A 20,279-nucleotide genomic window follows, 5' to 3' on the forward strand; every position below is an offset into this window, starting at 1 on the left:
AAATTCTAGTTGCATCCCAGCAACTGGGGGGGCTGGGCCTGCTTTCCAGAATATTGGTGGGGGAGAGGCCCATATAACCCATTGCCTTTGTCCTTCAGTGTCTGGACTCTGGCATTCAGAATGTCAGGGCCAAGACTTGGGACTTAGACCAGCTTTAGATTTTGAAATGCAGAATTTCCAAACCATTTGAAGACTCTTTCCACAGTCTTCGGTGAGCCCAGGGCACAGTCTTGAGCATGCTGGGATTTCTGTACCTCATGGCACAGAATCTGCAGTTCTTCTGACTGTCACCCTAATGGTGCTCCTGAGAGAATGCCCTGCTAAGCCAGGCAGTGGCCTGTGGTTTCAAGGGGTTAATTTCCAGAAAGCTGTAGAATTAGCACAGGGAGGCATTTCCAGCTGGAAGCTAATTAAGTGCAGCTAACTCTAGTAATTGATAGTCTCAGTGCCTTAAGGGAGTTAAATTACTCCCTAGGGTAGAAACAGGCAGAGAGGTGTGCTGATTACAAGCAAGGAGGAAAGCTCTGGGTAAAGGTAAAAGTTGTCTTGTTTAGTTTCTGTGTTTTGGAGTTTGCTGATTGTTAAGCTGCTTGGAAAGAGAGCAGCCAGAGAGTTCTGTCAAGTTTGTGCTATCTTGGTTAAACTCAAGATCTTGGAGAGAGTTACTCGGTTTTAAAATGAGCATCTGACTACCTCTCTGATACTAACTATAGTTTGCTACATGTGTGCTGGCTTATGGTTTTGAGTGTGAATCAAGTACAACTCCCAAGTTCCTACGTAAAACCAGCAGGTAAAGGCCATGGTTTTCCTTTTGAATTTTGGGTATGTGCAAACATGTGACTCCAAATGAAAATCAAGGGGTGCAAACAAAATTAAAAGAAAAGGTCCACATGATCCCCTGTAAACCCAGACTGCTGATCTCTGCACAGCTCTGCTACTGTTGGTTAGTGGAGATTCTTCTCTAGGTACTTGGTGTGCTTTAGGTTTCTGATAGTTTAGATTCTCCATAAGTGAGGAAATGTAAAAAGAGAAACCTGTGTAATTATCATCTGAATACTGGACCTGCTATTCTAATGTACAGTGGATAATGAAAGGGGGACTCTGAAAAGGGACTGGAGTGCAGCATGGTAACTGAGACACAGAAAAAGACGAGTAACATTTTCAGAAGATCTTAAGTTTCATTGTAAGTGACTTAAGAACCTAAGTGACATAGGCATTTTTGAAAATGTTACTCTTGCCTTTTCTGTATGCTATTCTCTGTCATGGGTATTGGGCTATCTGCACTGCTGTCCCTTCTTGTGGTCTCTGAGTACACCCCCACAGGCGCCAGGCCTAGGGTCTTTACCGCTCCTGGCTGGAGTTGTGCAATTTATCCATGCTTACACCAAAGACTTGGATCCATGACTATTTCAGCCGGGGTCTGAACCTGAGCTGTGACTAATGGTTAATACACAGGGCCCACCAACACTGTATTGATTAATATTAACAGTAGGAATGCAGCATTCAGAGACATAAGCCTCCCTGTGTTATTTTTAACCTAACAGCTGGATCTTACTAAGCTTTTTAATTGCTCTGGCCTAGATGCATAGGCCCTGCCTAGAGATGGCCAGCAGGCCTACTTGCAGCTCCAGTCTGTGTCAGCCTCCCCACATGCTGACCACTTCCTCCCACACCTTCTTTTCTAGGCCCCTGCTCCTGTAAGGGTTTATTGTTCCCTTTAATCTCTCTCTTCCCATGAAACCTGGCTATTGTATCAGTGGATGCTTCTTATCTGGGCCATTGTTTTACCTTTCCTGCTTGATTTCTTCAGCAGTCCCTTTTGATCTAACCCCTAGCAAGTAACCCATCATAAACGGCCATGCAGACACTTGTAGGACATTTTTTTTTTTTTAAATGAAACACCCAGCTCATCACAATACGCACTTAGACATTTGCTATTTTTGTCTTTAGCACCGACATTTCCTTTACACATTTGTAAATGGATGTGAAGGTGAAAAGACGAACTACCAGCACAAGGCATTGTTGCTAGACAAAGGTCTCAACCACTGTGGACCTGATCCAGAAAATATTTGACATGGCCTTGAGTGGTACAAGAACCAGAAAGCTAGAGATGCTAGCCTGTATAGAGGAGCTTTTGTTGTGCCTGGGGGTAGACAATAGATGTAAGGGATGGAGGAGCAAATATGTGAATAGAGGAAAAAGTGAACAATGGGGAGAACATCCTCTCTGTGAGGATATACAGCCAGCCAAGGTTGTGGCTACACTATGAAAATGGGTGTCAAACATGGCTCCTCTAATCCCATACAACTGGTCTTGAAAACAGTAGTCCTGCCAGTGTGGACAAGGTCAACCATCTTCAACACCCAGAGGTTGAACTCAGTTGACTGTTCCCACAACATTGGGAAACCCATTTGAGGAGACAGGTGAGTCAGAGCTGTGCGTAACACCAGTAGTCAAAGCTCACGTTGCTACTGTAGAGAATGCCACAATGTGCATGGTGAAGAGCAAAGCCGATAGTATGTCTAGAGAAATGAGTAGGGAAAAGAAACAGGGAATTGTCTATTTGCTCTCTGTGAGCAGAGGAGTCACAAAAATTGTGCAGGGGGATGGAGTAACACATGGTGTGAGGAAAGGGAATACGGCATTTGGCGATCATGGGGAAGCAAATTGTCCATTGCAGACAGTATGCAGGAAGGGGAAAGGTAGAAACAATGGGGGAAGGTGGAGTGTGCATGGAGAGGAAGACACAAAGAGATGGGATTTGCATTGAAAAAGACATTTAATACCTAATTATTTTATTGTATAATACCTACAATAAAACTTACTAATGTCAATGAGAAATTTAATAAACAACAAGTTACTTGAAAATTGAAAACGTAAATATTCTTTTTCTGAAGGGAATTTTTCTTTCCCCTCTCCTAGTGTGACACTTCAGATGCAGTTTTACCACGTTAGGTTTCATAACATGACTAGATAGACACAAGGACCTGGCAAGATGAAAATGGTGGAATTGTGAGCTATATGTGCAGGGCATGCAGGGACTGTAGGCATGGCAAATGATATTTGTAAAATGCCACAACTTTTTTCCCCAACTTCAACCCTTGCACGTATTATAATCTAACAACTGTTCTTAAATCTGCAGTGAAGCATAAGGCGGGGAAAGTACTGTGGTAGATTTGATTTGCCTTCCAACCAAGATTGTTGTTCAAGTAATCTTTGCTAGTAGCAAATAAATTTATTTGCTAACTGTGAATCCCAGGAAATTGTATTGCATTACAGAGAGCAGGATTCCACTGTCCTACAAATAACTTCCTCCCACCTCCTGAGGCCAGGAAATTCTCTCCACTTACATAAGTGGAGGTGTGTTTTATCTCGTGATGTAAGGCAAAAGAGCTTCCACTCAGTGTTTTTCTTTAAAATTCTATAAACGGTGCTAATCTCTGAAAACATATGTTTTCCTGGAACATCTCTGATTAAGTTTAAAAAAGTACTTTGTGTTTATGGGAAGTGTTCCTTAATGCTCATCTGTTTATCATAGGGTCAATTAACCTCTTTAAGATGATTTGTACTGCCTTTAAATTATAAATTTCCAAACAGTAATTGTGGCATAAATAAATGAATGGTACCAAATATATAATTGTAAACTGCAGAGTTATAAGAATGGCCATACTGGGTGAGACCAATTTTCCATCCAGCCCAGCATCCTGTCCTCCAACAGTAGCCAATGCCAGGTGCCTCAGAGGGAATGAACAGAATGTGTAATCATCAAGTGATCCATCTCCTGTTGCCCATTTCTAGCTTCTGGCAAATAGGCTAGGGACACTTCAGAGCATGGTTTTTCATCCCTGCCCATCCTGGCTAATAGCCCATCAATGGCTATCTCCCATGAACTTATCTAGTTCTTTTTATAGGCTTGGCTTTCACAACATTGCCTGGCAAAGAGTTACAAGGGTTGACTGCATTGTGTGAAGAAATACTTCCTTTTGAACCCTGCTGCCTATTAATTTGATTGGGTGACCCTTAGGTCTTATGTAATGAGAAGGCGTAAACAACACTTCCATATTTACTTTCTCTACATGATTTACTTTCCAGTCATGATTTTACAGACCTCTATCGTATCCCCCCTTAGTTGTCTTTTTCCAGGCTGAGAAGTCCCAGTCTTGTTAATATCTCATCATATGGAAGCTGTTCTGTACCCCTAATCATTTTTGTTGCCTTTTTCTGTTCCTTTTCCAATTCCAATATATCTTTTTTGAGACATGGAGACCAGATCTGCACACACTATTCAAAATGTGGGAATACCAAGGATTTATATAGCGGCAATACAATATTTTCTGTCGCCTTATCTATCCCTTTCCTAATGATTCCCAATGTTCTGTTAGCTTTTCTGACTGCCGTTGCACATTGAGTGGATGTTTTCAGAGAACTATCCACAATGACTCTAAGATCTTTCTTGAGTGGTAACAGCTAATTTAGACCGCATCATTTTATATATTTAGTTGGGATTATGTTTTCCAATGTGCATTACTTTGCATTTATCCATATTGAATTTCATCTGCCATTTTGTTGCCCAGTCACCCTGTTTTGAGATCCCTTTGTAAACTATTCACAGTCTGCTTTGGACTTAAATAGATTTGTATCATCTGCAAATTTTGCCGCTTCACTATTTTATCCCTTTTTCCAGATCATTTATAAATATATTGAACGGTACTGGTCCCAGTACAGACCTTGAGGGACACCACTATTTATGTCTCTTCATTCTGAAAACTGACCCTTTATTCCTACTCTGTTTCCTATCTTTTAACCAGTTATTGATCCAGGAGAGGACCTTCCCTCTAAACCATGACAGCTTACTTTGCTTAAGAGCTTTAAGTATAAGGCATAGAAGAAAATTGATCAAGTTCTAACATGATCTTTGTATGAGTGAGACAATATAAAAGTTACCATGTTGGATAGAGAGAGGGTGACCAATAGTAAGTATGAAAATTCGAAGTGGGGGTAGCCCTGAATGTCGGGACTGTCCCAATTTTATAGGGATAGTCCCATCTGGTCACCCTAGATAGAGGCAAATTAGTATTAGGGCACAAAAGGGTTCAGTTTTGTTTAGATTTATAGGAATGTTGGGCCAGATCTTTAGTTGGTGTAAATTTGTGTAGTCCCATTCACTTCAACAGAGCTCTCCTGATAAGGCACCAACTTAGGATCCAGCACTGTGTGACTTTAGGAAAGGGGCTACATTAAGAGCACTGGAGTGAAGTTCTTTATCCGCAGAGCAGGCACAGCCCTACATGAGACCACAACTAAGGGTGAGAGAGGTTTTTTTTTTTTTTTTTTTGAGTCTCCTGGGCCTAATCAATGGGATGTAGGAGGGAGTTGAGGATGCTTGGCATCCTGCAGATTCAATCACTCAGTGCTTGGGCCTGTTTGCTGAGATTGCCAACAAGAGTATCCATTTCTGTGGAGGGTTTTGTGTGCACTTACAATTGGTCTGAGACCACCAAACAGCCATGGAGGGTAAACACTGTTCACCATGGTTTGAGCTGAATCTGTGACCTCAAGATGAAAGAATCTTTAGCTCATGTGAGTTCAAAAATCACTTTCTGTGAAAGTTCTCTAACATGCAGTTTAGTTTGACAAGAATGTTCACGTGACTGGCTAGAATATTTACACAACGCAAATGCGACTGACACAAGCCCAGGCCCAGCAAACTCCATCCTTTTTACTAGAATGAAGTTTTCATGGAAAACATTCTGAGATATTTGGCCATACTCCGTAGCGGACACACACACAAACACCTTATCTAAACACAGGGTTTTTGTGCAATGATCTTAATGTGGCTCAAGTCATTCAGAATCAACTGAAAGGTGTTGAATTGAATTTGCACTCTGGTTGGTGCCTTCAGCAGAGAGGACAAAAACTGAATGGACACACGGATTGAACTACTGTCTCTGACACTTTGTCAGGGCAGTTCTATTGCAAAGCTTGCACTGCTGCTGGCTAGACCTGGTTGAAAATTTTCAAATGAAAAATTTCTTATTTAGAAAAAACTTCTTAAAATTTTTTTCCCAAAATGTCCCAGCTCATGGCTATATTTCCCCTCAATGGTCCAGCAAGGACACCCGGTCTCAGGCTTGTGGCTCCCCAGCTGTTGCCTCTTTTGTGTGGAGACCCACTTCTCACTCCCTTCTGACCAGGGTATGTCCAGGTTGCACAGCTCTCTGCCTTCACAGTATATTTCTCAGCAAAGATAGTCTGCTTAAACAGACCAGCTTGTTTTCTTGTCTGAGATTGATAACAAAGTGATTGCTACAGATATGTTACCACACAGCTCTTTCTAAGTAAGCCTGCTTTGTTCTGAAGCATTACAGAGAAAACATATTTAAAAACAATGAAAGAACCTATACACATGCTAAAATCACATCACTCCCACCCTAGGGATTTCTTTGAGGTTACAAGTTTGTCAGAGCTTAAGCTCAGAACAACACACAGTCTTATGAGATCTCAGTAGGCCAACTCCTTCCAATCCTCCCTTAAGGATTGGGGCCTTCTGTGGATCGGGGTCCTGTCCGTTTGCAGGATCAGCAAGAAGGCCTTGAATCACTTTAAAGCCCAGGCTTTTATCCAAAAGTGTGGGGTTTTTTTTCCCTTTGTCTCTCGGACTTTGGAGACTTCAGTTTTAACTAGCATATTCATATCTCCCCAGAGGGGTGGCTTCAAAAGCTGATGATGGAGGAAGCACATTAGTATCCCCCCTCCATACTAGAGAAGGTATATGCAGTGCCTCAACATGTACACAATTGCATTTTTAATACAACATGCCCCAAAGGCATTAACCCTAGTTCAGTAAAGTTTGTTAATTTCATAAGGTTTGTTCAGGATATTACAAAATAGTGTCAGTCTGTCACATTTCCCCCTACAGAAGTGGGTGTAACTAGGATGCTGACCGGCACCTATGGGGAACTTATTGCCTGCACAGGTTTATTCCCTGGATGGTAGTTTTGCCATTACTTTTCAAAATTTCACACATCTCCTGTTCAATTAACAAACCTTCTGCTACTAAGCCAGCATCTCTCCTTTAGAAATCTGTATGGTGTTGTTTGACAGTGGTGCTGTATAAAGTCTCTCTTTGGAACTCTGGGGCTGAGCTTTCCCAGGCCGTCTTACTCTTGTTACCCCAGAACCTCTGGGGTGTGATTCTCCCACTTCCACCTCCCATGTGGTTTTTAGGGAGCGCGTGTGGTGTCCTGTGGCTCACCAAGGGGTCCATTGCCTCAAATCTGGATTGAGGTTCCCCGCCCCCTGGGGATATTTCAAGCAGCCGTTCTTTGGACCAAAGGGAGAAATATGTCAGGGCTGCCTTCTTGTGCCATGCACTGCTTTTAACAGCAAAAGAGTCAGGCCAGGAAGAGTCTTCAAACCACACAGCCAAATTCTTTTGTCTGCCTCACCTCCCCTGAGGTCAGGGCCTGCAGACTCCAGTGAGCTCACCTCCGCTTCTCTGAAGAGAGGGGGAGATATATTGATCCTCCTCCCTCCCCCTACCGGGGTGGCCTTTTGTTCCCCACACCCTGAGTCATGGTGAGCAGAATTCCCTCTCCCACCTAGCTCCAGATCCTCTGTTTTCACAGACAAGCAGACTATGGAAAGGAGTCCCCCTTCCTTCCTGGCTGGAGTTACTGTTGTCATCTCCCAAGCAGCTGCCTGACCCTCTAGTGAGGCATTTCCCATCCTCGGGTGGGTGTTGTAGATTTGGCAGCACACTGCAGCTGCCTCAGTGTCCCTATTTTGGCTGGACACACTGCCAGCATCGTACTCTGTACTGCCCCTGGGTCCCTGGAAGGGCTGGCAGAGAGCTTGATTGCCTGATCTGGGCTTTAGGGCCCAGCAGATTTTCCTTTAAGTGAGTGGGTCTGGTCTGTCTCTGGTGCAGGAGGTGATCTCATCTCCTCTCTCCTCCAGGCATTTGTCTGCATACGCTGGGGATGTAACCTGAGTCTTGTTGGACACTGACTGGGGGAATGTTGCCCCCCCTCCCTCCCGCACCTCCTGCTTTCCAGCTATTCAATTTGCATTCGAGCCTCATTTACCCCTGCTCTTTTCAACATGTAACATCATTTCACAGAAGCAAAGCCGAGAGAATACACCCGCCACCCCGACCCTTCTGGGATCTGTACTGAGAGCTGTGCTATAGGCTGAGTGAGAGCTTTTACACCAGGAACCTGAACCCCAGTTTCATGGCCTGGGACCATTTGATGGGGTTTCACTACATGGGGCTTAACTGTCTTCTTAGCAAGCCCAGCATCTCTCCATCCTGTGACTGTCTCCCCATTGATCCCCACCTTCCCACTGGCGATCGAGTGGCTCTGTCACCAAGAGGATGCAGTGTGATATGTACACAGTGGTATGGGGTGTGCATGGTACAGCATGAACATTAGATGCCATCAGCAAAATGACTGCGTGACTCCCTCTCTCCCTCCAGAGGGTCAGTCACACAGTTAACTCTGTGATGTGAGGGTGCAGCTGGCTTTTCCAGCACTACACAGGGACTTAGGAAAGTGACCCTGCTGGCCAAATCTGGCACACCCATTCTCCCCACTGTCCCAGGGCTTCTGGGAGGTGGTTTCCCACCCACCGGGTGTGAGTCTCTGTGTGGGTCTGACCCCCGTCCTTCCATCCCATTCCTTCCCTATTCGTTGTCCTAGGTTTGATAGAACAATTCTATAAATTCTTCCATTTCAACATGAAAGCATGGTCAATAAACAAAAATCCTATAGATGTTATGATAGCCGGAGGATTGGAAAACCAGCACGTGGATAGATTTTCTATCTCCATTAACCCATAGACTTTGACTGTGGAAACCCTCCACCCAGTTCCCCATTTTCTTACATAATCCTTAATTTGAGTTGAAACCTCAGCATAAATTGTGTCCCCTTTTTCTGAACTCCCCAAAACCTTCTTCTGTACACATCAAGGGTCAGTTTAAACTTGTTCACAGTGATCGTAATCTTTAGAATCCTCTCTTCCCATAAGGGTAAAAATATCCACGGTGTTTCTCCCAGACAGCAGTGGAGCCAGATACTTTACCTTGTCCCATTTTCTCACCATGTTCAAGTCACACCCCATTTCAAAAGTGTGTAGGAACACATCCATGATGGAGAGATTTGGAGTCAACGCCACTCAACAGGACAGAGACCTGGGGACTGGCTCCACCTACTGGACTATGGTTCTGCTGGTGCAGTTTCTCCATCTCAGTCTGATATTGATGGTCTCTGTCCTTTTTCTCTCTTTTCATGCTAATGTTGCTTCTCCTTCTCTTCTCTCTCATGCTGGTGCTGGCATTCCTCTTGTGCTGGCATTCCTTGCACTGGTTTTCCTTCTCTCTCACACTGGTGCTGCTACTCTGTCTGCTTTCCCTTGCTCCCGGTCCGCAAGCAGCTGCCTTTCCAGAAACACACTATCCCTCACCAGCTGAAGCTTCTCTTGCTCCGGCTGTTGAGCTGTCCACCGTTCCTGTTGCAGTGGTGCATTTGTTCTCAATGGTACATAGCTGCTACCTCTGTGAGGCCGGGTCTATACTTACCTGGAAATTCGGTGGCAGTTGATGGGAGTTACACAAGCTATGCAGAGCAGCTTGCATAACTCCCATTAACTTCGTAACTCCTTCTACGTGGTGTCTTCACTCTGCTGCGTCGATGGGAAATGCATTCTCATCAACCCAGCACTATGCCATTTGAGGGGGCGGTTTTAATGTGTCTACTTCTGGGTCGATTGAGTGTGTCTTCACTGACTGCTCAATCGATCTGGATAGATCGATCTGACAGTGGTGAATTTGCTGCCATCAGTGAAGACATACCCTCAGCTTTTTCCCTCCAGGTGTTGGCGCCAAAATTCTCCCCATCAGCTGGACCCTCTGCAAGCTGATCTCCCTTTCTCCACATAATTCAAGCAGCTGAATTTTCTTCAGCTGTTTTGTAATTCATTTTTACCTGTCCCTTTTCACTATTCCTTTTCTGAAAAGGCTATTGAGACTTTTTTCTCTGTGCTTTTCCTTCTTCCGTTCTTAAGCAATTCATATTGTTACTGCAGCAATGTTTATGGGATCTGTATGTCACAGTTCAGGGCAACTGCACCTTGATTTCCCTTCAGTGGTCAGGTAGGGACACCCATTCTCAAGCTTCCAGCTGTTGTCTTTCTTGGGTGAAGACCCATGTCTCATCCCTTCTGTGACTAGGATATGTCCAGCTGCACAGCTCCTGGCCTTTGCTGTGTATTTAGGCAGACCGTCTTTGCTGGGAAATAGACCTGCTTGCTTTCTTGTCAGAGTCTGATAAGAGTGATTGTTACAGATGTGTTACCACACAGCTCTTTCTTAGTAAGCCTACTTTATTCTGAAGGTTTAAAAGCATTACAGAGAAGACCTATTAAAAATGATGAAAGACCGAAAGAAAGAATGCTAATAAGCACACCAGGCATCACCCCATCCTAGCGGTTTCTTTGAGGTTACAAGTTCATTAGAGCTACAGCTCAGAACAAGCACCGTCTTAGGAGGCTGCAACAGGCCAACTCCTTCCAATCCTCCCATTAGAAGGGGGCCCTCTGTGGACCTGGGGTCCTGTCCACTTGCTGGATTAGGAAGAAGGTCCTGAGTCCGTTTAAAACCCAGGCTTTTAGCCAAAAGTCTTTTCTTTATCTGTTGGACTCTGGAGAATCCAGTTTGAACTAGTAGATGCAAATCTCCCTGGGGGTGGCTTCAGAGGCTGATGATGGGGAAAAATACATTAGCATCTCCCCATCCCTCCCCACACACTAGAAAGGGTACATGCAATGCCACAGCAACATATCTACAATTGCATTTTTAATACAATGTACCCCAAAGGTATTAACCTACATCTTATTGAATTAGGGCTAATTCCATAAGATTTGTTCAGGCTATTATTCACCTCTAACAAATCTAACTCTTTAATTTTTTTTCAATATATTCTTTGGATTTTTTTTTCTTCCTCTTTGTTTTTCCTCTATTTATTCATCTTTCTCTTTTTTTTCCCCCCAATTGTTAAAAATTCCTTCCCCATCCATTGCTTAAAAGAAAAATCCAAATCCGACAAAGAAAGAGAGAATTTTTTTTGGAAAAAAAGATTCGCTTTCAAATTATTTCATGCAATTGTTTCTCCATTTTTGACCAGCTTTCTGTTGCCTATAGAAACACAGAATCATAGAAATATAGGGCTAGAAGAGATCTCTAGAGGTCATCTAGTCCATCACCTTGCACTGCAGCTGGGCCAATATACCTAGACCATCCCTGACGGATGTTTTGTCTAATCTGTTTTTGAAAGGCTCCGATGACATGGATTTCACAACCTTTCTAGATAACCTGGTCCAGTGCTTAATTATCCTTAGAGTTTTTAGTTATATATCAGGAAAAACTTTGTCATTCTGGAATTTGGTTAGGGAGACTTAGAAAGAACATCTGTCACCCGTTCCAGCACATACACACTTCTCTTTAGCTGAAGCTGTTACCACCCAGCCTGGGCCTCCATGGCCTGATTGATCTGTTCTGTAGGGAGAGTTAGTCTCACTGGCTGCCTCTCTGGAACTCTTCCTTGGCACTAAATGCATTACAGGGGAGTTTGTGCAACTTTTTTTCATTTAAAAAAAAAAAACAAACACTTTTTAAAAATACTGATTCTTCCCCATGGTCTTTGAATTGCAGCTTTAGCTGTTTCAACTCAGAAAACACGGGCCAAATGCTGGCCCCTGCTGTGAGTGCTTTCTGTTGGGTGGTACAGGGCCAGCTTGGCTAGCTAGCCACCCAAGGATTCCCAGGCATAGGGCCAGCATAACTAGCTTTGCACTGCTCCATCCTAACCCTCCTTAAGGTTGGGTGTATCCAGTGTATCTGCATGTTCTCCCAATCCCCAACTGCCAGGAAGGCTGCCAAAACTGCTCTCGCTTATAGAAAGATAGGGCTGGAAGGGATCTCCAGAAATCATGTTGTCCATCTCCCTGCACTGTGACTGGACCAAGTAGACCTAGGGACTGACCAGGATTGCAGAGAAGGGCATAAAGATGACATACGTGACCTTTTTCCCCCACCTCTCATGTCCTGTACTGTGCAATGCTTTGTAGGGCCACTGAGATGGCCACTTTCTTGCTTTCTTGGCCAAGGGTCACTGAGATGGGTTGAATGTGTCCTTTAAGGAACTAGAACCCAAAGCTCTATAACCAGGATTTTAATCTAGACCATCACTTGATCCCAGAAATCATTTTGCACAAAGGAGGGCAGGGTGTGAACGCACTTAATGACAACCCTTTCCAATTCAGAATTGGTGGTTGAGTAAGTTCCTGTTGCTTATATGTAAGGGGCCAGGATCATCACAGTGACAAACGGATACCTATCCCCTCGACACACACACCCCTTGCCCCCTGGACTGGTGCCACCCACCAGGCTCCAGAGGTGATGGTCAGGTAGCACTGAAGCCACCATCCTCCACCTGAAAGTGCTGCTACCGCTGCTTTCTCTGAGGTCTGAGGCAAATGGCTTTCCAAAGCTTGCAGCAGTGCCCCCTGCTGGAGAGGAGGAATGAAGGGTTGCTACTGAACACAAGAGGAATAAGACTCCACATTTCCAGGAAAGACTGTTGGGAAAACAGGACCTAATAAAATATTACAAACAAATATCTAGCAACAAAGTGAATGCTCCCCAGCAATCCATGGTCGGTAATCCAAGCAGAGTGAACAGGGACACAACTACTCCTAGAGCCCTGCTGATCAGAAGTGATGCATGTGGGCAAGGGGCAGTGTGGGGAACTTCACACTGCCACAATCCAGGCTGTACTTGGCCTATAGACTAACATAGGACCTGAGTCTCCAGGCCTGGTGAGCCAGCAGCACTGAATTAAAACAAATTTTATTTTAAAACCATTATATTGGCCTGACTCACGCCATTTTTGCTACCTCACAGGCCTGTGTTTTTCTGTCTATTTAAGAAATAGTAATCCAACCCCTACAGCAGGTGGCACTAGAAAGGAACAGCTTTCTCTGATATGAAACCAGGAAAGGTTTTTCAGGAGCACAGAAGTGTCTGTTTATGTCAGCGCTATAATAAAGTACTTCATCTACTACATACCATTGTACTTCACAGACCAAGGCCCATGGAAGCAGCTCATGCATATGCATTAGGTACAGTCTGGCTGGCTAGCATCCTAAATGTATTCACTACAGATTTAGACTCCATGCCACTATTCATATCATTATAAATGTGACTATTTCTTTAAATATAAGTGAGGATGTGGGGGGAGAAAAGTTTTGTTTTGGTTTTTTTTTTTTTAAAAACTTTCCCCAAACATCATTTGCAATAGTACCACTCCTCCCATCAATCACCAGGCTAATATTAAACTGGCAGCAGGCTTCCTGTTTCAGTGTAATGAATTTTCAGAGGCAAAGTGCACTATTGTTTTCCTGGCATTGATAAACAGGCTGTGGCTTTTCTCACTTACTCTCATAATTTAAATATGAGGAAAAATTAATACTAGCTTCTAGTTCATCTATTTTATTTTATTTCTAGCTTCTATAGTGTGCATCGGAAAGCCCTAAAAACAAAGAGCTCAGAGTAAAGGATACTGATCTGTTCCAATAGATGTTACATTTTCTTCTAGTGACCGGACTAGTCATAACTCAGTCAAAGTTGGGAAGCAGGGGTGTTTCTTTCAACCTTTTAAAACATTTTGGGATTATAGTTGAAAAATACTAAAGCCTTTCCCCAAGGTCATAAATAAAGGGGAGAAAGACCAAGATGTCATTGTGGGCAGCTCAGGGAAAATATCTGCTCAATATGCAACAAAAAAAACCCAAACAAATCAAAGGTTAAGGAGATATCTATAATACACACACAATACTACCTCGGGACTGCTGCTGTTGGTTGAATAGAATGAACTAGAGACTACTATTGAATGTTGTAATGTCCATGATATACCCTCATCACCTGGAATACTATATTAAATCCTGGTCACCCCATCTCAAAATGATATAGGGGAAGTCAGAATCAAGAATAATTTTCATTGCCTGTCTTTGGACATGGAAAGACTTTTGTGTGATGAGAGACTGAAAAGATCAGGACTGCTTGGTTTGGAAGGGAGGCATGAGAGGTACATAAAATAATGACTAGTTTAGAGAAGGACAATTAGAAAGTCCTTATTTACTCTCAAACTCAATGAAATTGAAAGGCATCCGTATAAAGTTGAAATAGACACTGGTATGGATAATGAGAGCATCCACAGTTAGGCTAAAATGTATAAAGGATATAAACATTCATGCTTTGCGGCATAAGCCTAACCACTTGGGGTTAGGAAGAAACTCACCCTCTGACCAGCAACTGTGCAATTGCCTAGTATGGGGGTTTACACCATCTTCTGAAGTATCTAGTATTGACCACTCTGAGACGTGATACTGAAGCAGACGGACAACTGCTCTCATTCTGTATTTATTTCACTGTGTATAATATACAGTAGTTAACTACACAGCAGTAAATTTTTACAGTGGTGAAATTGGTGGGCAGGGTTGTGCTGGGAACAGTATGTGGTTATGAAATTTAGGCCCTCCCCACCAGAGTGAGGAACAGTGCCTGAGAAACACCTGGTCCAGACTTTCCAATCCCCTCCCTCAAATGCATATTAATTCAGGGAAGTCTATATTTGCTTGTACTTTTCATAACAATCTTAAACTTGTGTGTTTCTAGCAGATGTTCTGCTTGTTTCTAAATACAACAGGAAAAGCATTTATTTAAAACACATCACTGTGAGCCTTATGCTGCATTTCTTGTGTGCACGTGTGATTTTTTTTTTTTTTTCCATTTGTCTCTGTAGGGTGAGAGGCGAGGACAATGCACATCAAAGCAAAATGTTACCATAAAGCAGAGTAAGGAACTGTTTTTGTCACTGTTTTGTGTCTTTCTAATTCTGGCTTATTTGACTAATGGTGTTAGTGCCAATTTGACAGTGATCTTTTCTGACCAGATGAAATACAGAGAATGAATGATACAAGATGTATTTTACGCTACTTTTTTTTTTTTTTTTTTAAACCAAGTAACTAACTCTGTTAGGCTAAGTCTACACAAAGCAATTTTAGCATAAATGCTGCTATCAGGTTAGCCATGTTGCTGGGAGCCCTAGTGTAGAGAAGACTCTGGTAGCTCCCAGTGTTTAAAATGTCCTAAGCAGATTTAATTCATGTGGTGGTGAAAACAGTGGAAGGCATTGGTATCTTGTATACAACAGTTAGGGCTCCTACCAATGGCAGCATGGCTGGGAATATTTTGCTAAAATTCCCTATTGTTGCTAAGACCACAGTGACCTCGATGGCTGTAAACATGGAGCTTGATCCATCACTGTTGGAGTCAATTGGAGTTTTGCCATTGGCTTCAGTGGGATCAGAGTCAGGCCCATGACTTGTCTGCCTACACAATGTGGCTAAACCATTGGTTTACAATGGTTACTAATCAGCCTTGGTGGTGGCCAGGCCTGGCACACTCGTTTTTTGCTTTTTAGAGAGCAGCTCCTAAACCAACATAGCTGGGTAACCAGTCTGGCTGCTGCTGCTTCTTTCTAGCTCTGGGCAGGACGTATCTCTGCATTGCCCGATTTGCTGCTGACCCCATTCTCCATGCATGCCCTCTGCACACTCTATCCCCTGCTGAAGCACTATGAGGGGGCTGCCCAGATTTCCCCACCATACAAACAAACACACTTAACCAGAGTGGTAGATGTAGACATATGATTGTGGAGCAAAAAATGCTGATGTGTGAACATGACTCAATCACGTTTGTTCTAACCAGGTCACATGAGAAGTACACTGTTTGTTTATAAAACCACTGCTGTACCTGTAATGAAGTCAGGGCCTTAAGATTCAAGATTTCAAAGTGCTAACTGTTACTTTACAGCTGTTACTTTACAAATTGGAGTTGGAAGAGATGGTTTGGAATTCACCTTATCAGAGGCTATCATGCACACTCAGGAATGCTGTAGTTCAATTGCCTTGCTTAGCCAAAAGCTAAATAGTTTCAAAAGTTTATTTCCTGGCTTTATGGCAACAGTGTATTTTCGCTATATGTGTGGTGTGCTAAAAATAGTTTTGGAAGCAGTTACTGTTGCATATTGAAGCTTGTAATTGTTGCACAATCATATCAGTTTGGAATTGAATGATGCCTCTTTGGCCAGATCATTTTTATGCTCTTCGAATTTTTTTTTCTCTCTTTTTGTGCTAAAGTGTTTCTAACAGTTCAGGAGAGTTGACAGTTGACATTGTTGTTACCTTGAAAGGGCAGTTATCACAGTTAATCCACCCTCCAAGGTTTTTCCTCAGGATAATTATTGTTTCGATGATTCATCTTGCAGTCCCTGCCCTTCCTTATTCGCACAAAATATCCTACTCCCTGCAATATTTCTGGGTCAGGCTCGTGCCATACATGTGATTTCCTCTTGGGCATGCAGACAAGAAAAAAGTGAATGGGTTAAAGGTCAGACTTCCCCAGGTTGGCCTACCTAACTGCAGCAAATAGGTCATTCCAAGTGTTACTAATAGGATATTGTCAGACGACTGAATATTCACAGGGCTGAAGTAGAGTATCTTTATGAGGTGGAGTTCATTTTTTTTCTCACTGGGAAGTGGGGGAAACAGTGCTTCTGTTGTTGTGCTGGAAAATTTCACTGCTTCTGTCTTCAGTGGAAAACAGTTATCACCAGCACATCCTGGCATGTAATTTGCCTCATTTATTATTGTCTATCACGGGCTTAGTGCTTATGGTGCATTTCTAAGGTACTTAAAGAGGGCTGTGGTTCTTTAAGGAAATATAATTCACAGATGTGCACCCAAAAAAAAAAAAAACCCCAAAACCTGGAAGTTTTATGGCACAAATTGATTCAAGATTTACAGAATCTTGAAAAAATACAATCTGAAGAGGGCTCAAAACAAGTTTGGGTGTGCCAGTGAAGACATTGGGGGAGGCAGTATTTCCGGCCAGTAGGACACAGAATTGCAAGTCAGGAGATCTGGCGTTTGTTTCTGACTCACTCTGCAGCATCTCTGTTCTGCAGCATAATGCGGTCCATCTTTGGATGGCAAGTTCTGTATGTTGGCAAATACACAACTATATTGTGGTATGTTGTAGAGTGTACAATAAATGTTTGTTCATAAGATAAGGAGTCAGCAGAAACTTGGTGACTCAGTCAAAGAAGCCAATTCTGAAAGAAAGAACTCACGTGGGAAACTGACTTAGTCTTGGGGCTTGTCTAGATGGCAAGTTACTGTGCTCCAAGCTAGGGTGTGAATCTACAGTGCACCAGCTTGCCCTGCAGTTACATCCCATGTGGGCCTTGCTACAGAAGAGTAAGATTCATGTGCTGTAGATTCACACCCTGGCTTGGAGCACAGTAACATGCCATGTAGACAAGTCATAATCTTTCAAAAGTTTACGTAATTAGTTTTCCCATCTGATACCCAAGACAGAAATCTCAACACCACCCATCTAGTAAATGAGAAGTATTCAGCGAGCTTTATGCTTTGTTACCTTTTTCATACGTTACATTACAAATTTTACCAGACTAGATTATGTATGGAAAACAATATATTTTGGTTCAAACAGGTTAACAAAACTAACAAGCAAAGATTTTGTATTACTCACGTATCCTTAAAATCTCTAAGTTATTTAAACAACATTTATTGCAGCAATCAACCCTTCTTCGGAAAAGAGAGAACTTTATTTTCTCTCCTGCAAACTGCAGAGGTTAAGAGAACAAGTTTAAAGCCTATGATTTAGCAACATCTCAGCTGGACATTAAATTTAGAAGTTTTATTCCAGCTAGGTCCTTAGATGTAAGTCTGTTTTGTGTTGGTTATGTTTACTCTTTGCAGGTGTATGTAACTGGCATAACATGTATTGCAGGTTGCTGGAGACATATGGCTATCTGCCTCTCTTTTCCTTATCTGTGTATTTCAGTCTCTCTTCATGGTTTGTTCTGGTCCTCATGTACTTTCAGACAATTCCCCTGTTGGACTTTGGTCATTGGAACCAACTGGAATCCTTGGACAATGCTTGGGTATCGGAATAATCCTGTTGGGGTGCAGATGTCATCCTCTCCAACAAAAGGGTAATTCTACCTCTTACTAAATTACTGATTTACCAGTTCTCAGCTCTTGCTAACTAGACTAAGGGAGGAATTTGTGTTTCCTAAACTAAATTTTTTCTCTTTCACTTTCCATTTACACATGTAGTTCAATACAACCTAATTTTGCTGGCCCGTAGGGCTGCAACTTTTTCTTTGCCTCCCATCTTCACTCACATTTTCTTTTCTTCTAACTTTTTCTCTCCCTCTGAGAGTTCTGTTTCTGCTGCTTTCTGACTTGCTTTATCTTCCTGTCTTACCCTTTCTTGAACCTGAGACCTGTTTAAGCTTCTTTCTTCTTAAAAAAACCCCTCTTCAAGCCCTCCAAAATCCTGTGTACAATGAATGCATAAATGATAAGGACTCTCTTCTCTTCCATGGGAAGTTTTCAGTAAATGGCCTTCTCATATTATATATATAGGATTCTTCTAATCACATGAGTCCTCAGTTTAGTATACTCCGTATTCAGGCTAGAACAGGCTGCCCTTTACTCCCTGCCTTGTCCAGGGACAAACTAATTTAAGCTAAAATCACATTAATGCTTATTATTAAAAGTGTAACTTTTTTAAGGACATGATCCTACAGCAAATAGTGTTTCCCTCCTCCCCTGCTCTCCAATCAAACCAATACTCCCATCCCTATCTTCTGTCACATAGGGGTGGGTGTGTGATACTTAAGCAACTACACTTAACTACTTACCTACATTTCTCCAGGTTTCCATCAGGCTCACTTTGTTCTTTCACTCAGTATAAATCTAGATCACAGTAAAACTTGTAGAAAAACATTAAGGCAAACCACAGCATAAACCCATAGAAACTTTCCCCCAGGCTTTTTATCTTTTCCCCCACCATAAAGACCCTTTCACTAGCTTCCTCCTTCACATACCCCAACTCTTCTTGCTCCCATCTGCCAGGTTCTCTCTCCTCTAAAAAGAGGGAAGAATCATTCTCTGGTGCTTTTAGATGAGATGACACCAAGCTCATGACCACGGACAGTCACCAACTGGTCCATGGCACTTTGAGTAAGAGGTAACTCAGGTAACTGCATTCTGGCTATAGACGTGCCCCCCCCCCCGCCGTTTTGTTTCGGCTGGATGAAGCACTCACCTTCACTGCCTGCCCTGAGCAGAGGAGTGATGGTGTATGAGCGTGGAGCTGCCCTGGGCGCTGCATCTCAACGCTGGGCGATCCAATCTGATCTCTCGGGGATGGGGCCTTGACACTGGCTGAAGGGAGTAAAGCAGAGAAGGGGATTACAAAGGGCCACAGAGAAGTCCTGGCCTGAGCAGCCTGGACCCGCCTGTGCCAGCTACGGGCGTGCTCTGTCTATCTCTGTCTGTCTGTCAATCACACTTCGGCCGACCTCTGCCGTCCCTTGGAAGTGGCGGTGGGTTCCCCCTCACGTGTGCGTGGCCGCGAGCCCGCCCTGCAGGGGTCGGACGGAGTAGGGGCGCCGTGCTGCAGCGGCAGGCGGGGGCGCTACCAGCGCGCACCGCCGCTGGCCGGGCGGCCTGTAACTCACGTGTTGCGCTAGCTCCGCCTCCGAGCCCAGCTGAAGCCGGAAGAAGCGGGCGGCGAGAAGCGAAGTGAGAGGAGGCGCGGCGGGGACCCGACCCGAGCTGAGCCCCGCAGCTGGCGGGGACGCCCCGGCGGGGGCGCGGGCTGGGGATGGGCAGCGAGGTGCTCACGCTCGACTGCCTCGTCCACGTCTTCTCCTGCCTGGAGACCCCGGACCTGCTCCGCGCCGCGCAAGTGAACAAGGTACCCGGCCGGGCAGCCCGCGCCCCGGCCCCCAGTCTGCCCCGGCCCCTGTGTGCAGGGCAGGTGCTGCCGACGGGCCGGCCAGCCCTGGGGTTCCTCCCTCGCGGGCCGCTCCACAGCCCGGGCCCCTGGGAGGGGGCTCCCCCCCCCCCCCCGACACGGCGCACCGGGCCGGACGCGCCCTGTAGTTGCTACAGGAACGAACGGGGAGTTGCCGGCCCCGCTCCGCCGCCCGCAGCCGCTGGGCCTTGGGGGAGCGAGCAGCGCCTCGCGTGTCCCCTCGCCGGGGTGCTTGTTTGGCCCTGGCTGGCGTTTAGCACCCAGCAGCAGCAGGCTGGAGGAGCCGCCCACAGGCCTGGAGACA

At 44.2% G+C, this 20,279-nt stretch overlaps 1 protein-coding gene across 4 annotated transcripts in view; it reads left to right on the plus strand.

Annotated features, from left to right (window-relative positions):
• Nucleotides 1–20,279, plus strand: part of FBXW12 (F-box and WD repeat domain containing 12) — a 142,488-nt gene that overhangs the window by 106,700 nt on the left and 15,509 nt on the right. The window contains exons 1-3 of one of the 4 annotated variants that reach the window (XM_067543813.1): nt 501–534; nt 14,862–14,913; nt 18,030–18,140. Coding sequence is in view for 1 of the 4 variants with exons in the window: in XM_067543811.1 (XP_067399912.1) it covers nt 19,823–19,915 (93 nt within the window). In the remaining 3 variants the exon portion in view is untranslated. Of the gene's footprint in view, nt 1–500; nt 535–14,861; nt 14,914–18,029; nt 18,141–19,735; nt 19,916–20,279 lie in introns of those variants that run through there. The other 3 variants (XM_067543814.1, XM_067543812.1, XM_067543811.1) reach the window with 3 other exon arrangements.

Source organism: Emydura macquarii, unplaced genomic scaffold (genome assembly GCF_026122565.2).
Source record: "Emydura macquarii macquarii isolate MOO-44397 ecotype Brisbane River unplaced genomic scaffold, CSIRO-AGI_Emac_v2 contig_968, whole genome shotgun sequence".
Classification (NCBI taxonomy): Eukaryota; Metazoa; Chordata; order Testudines; family Chelidae; genus Emydura; species Emydura macquarii.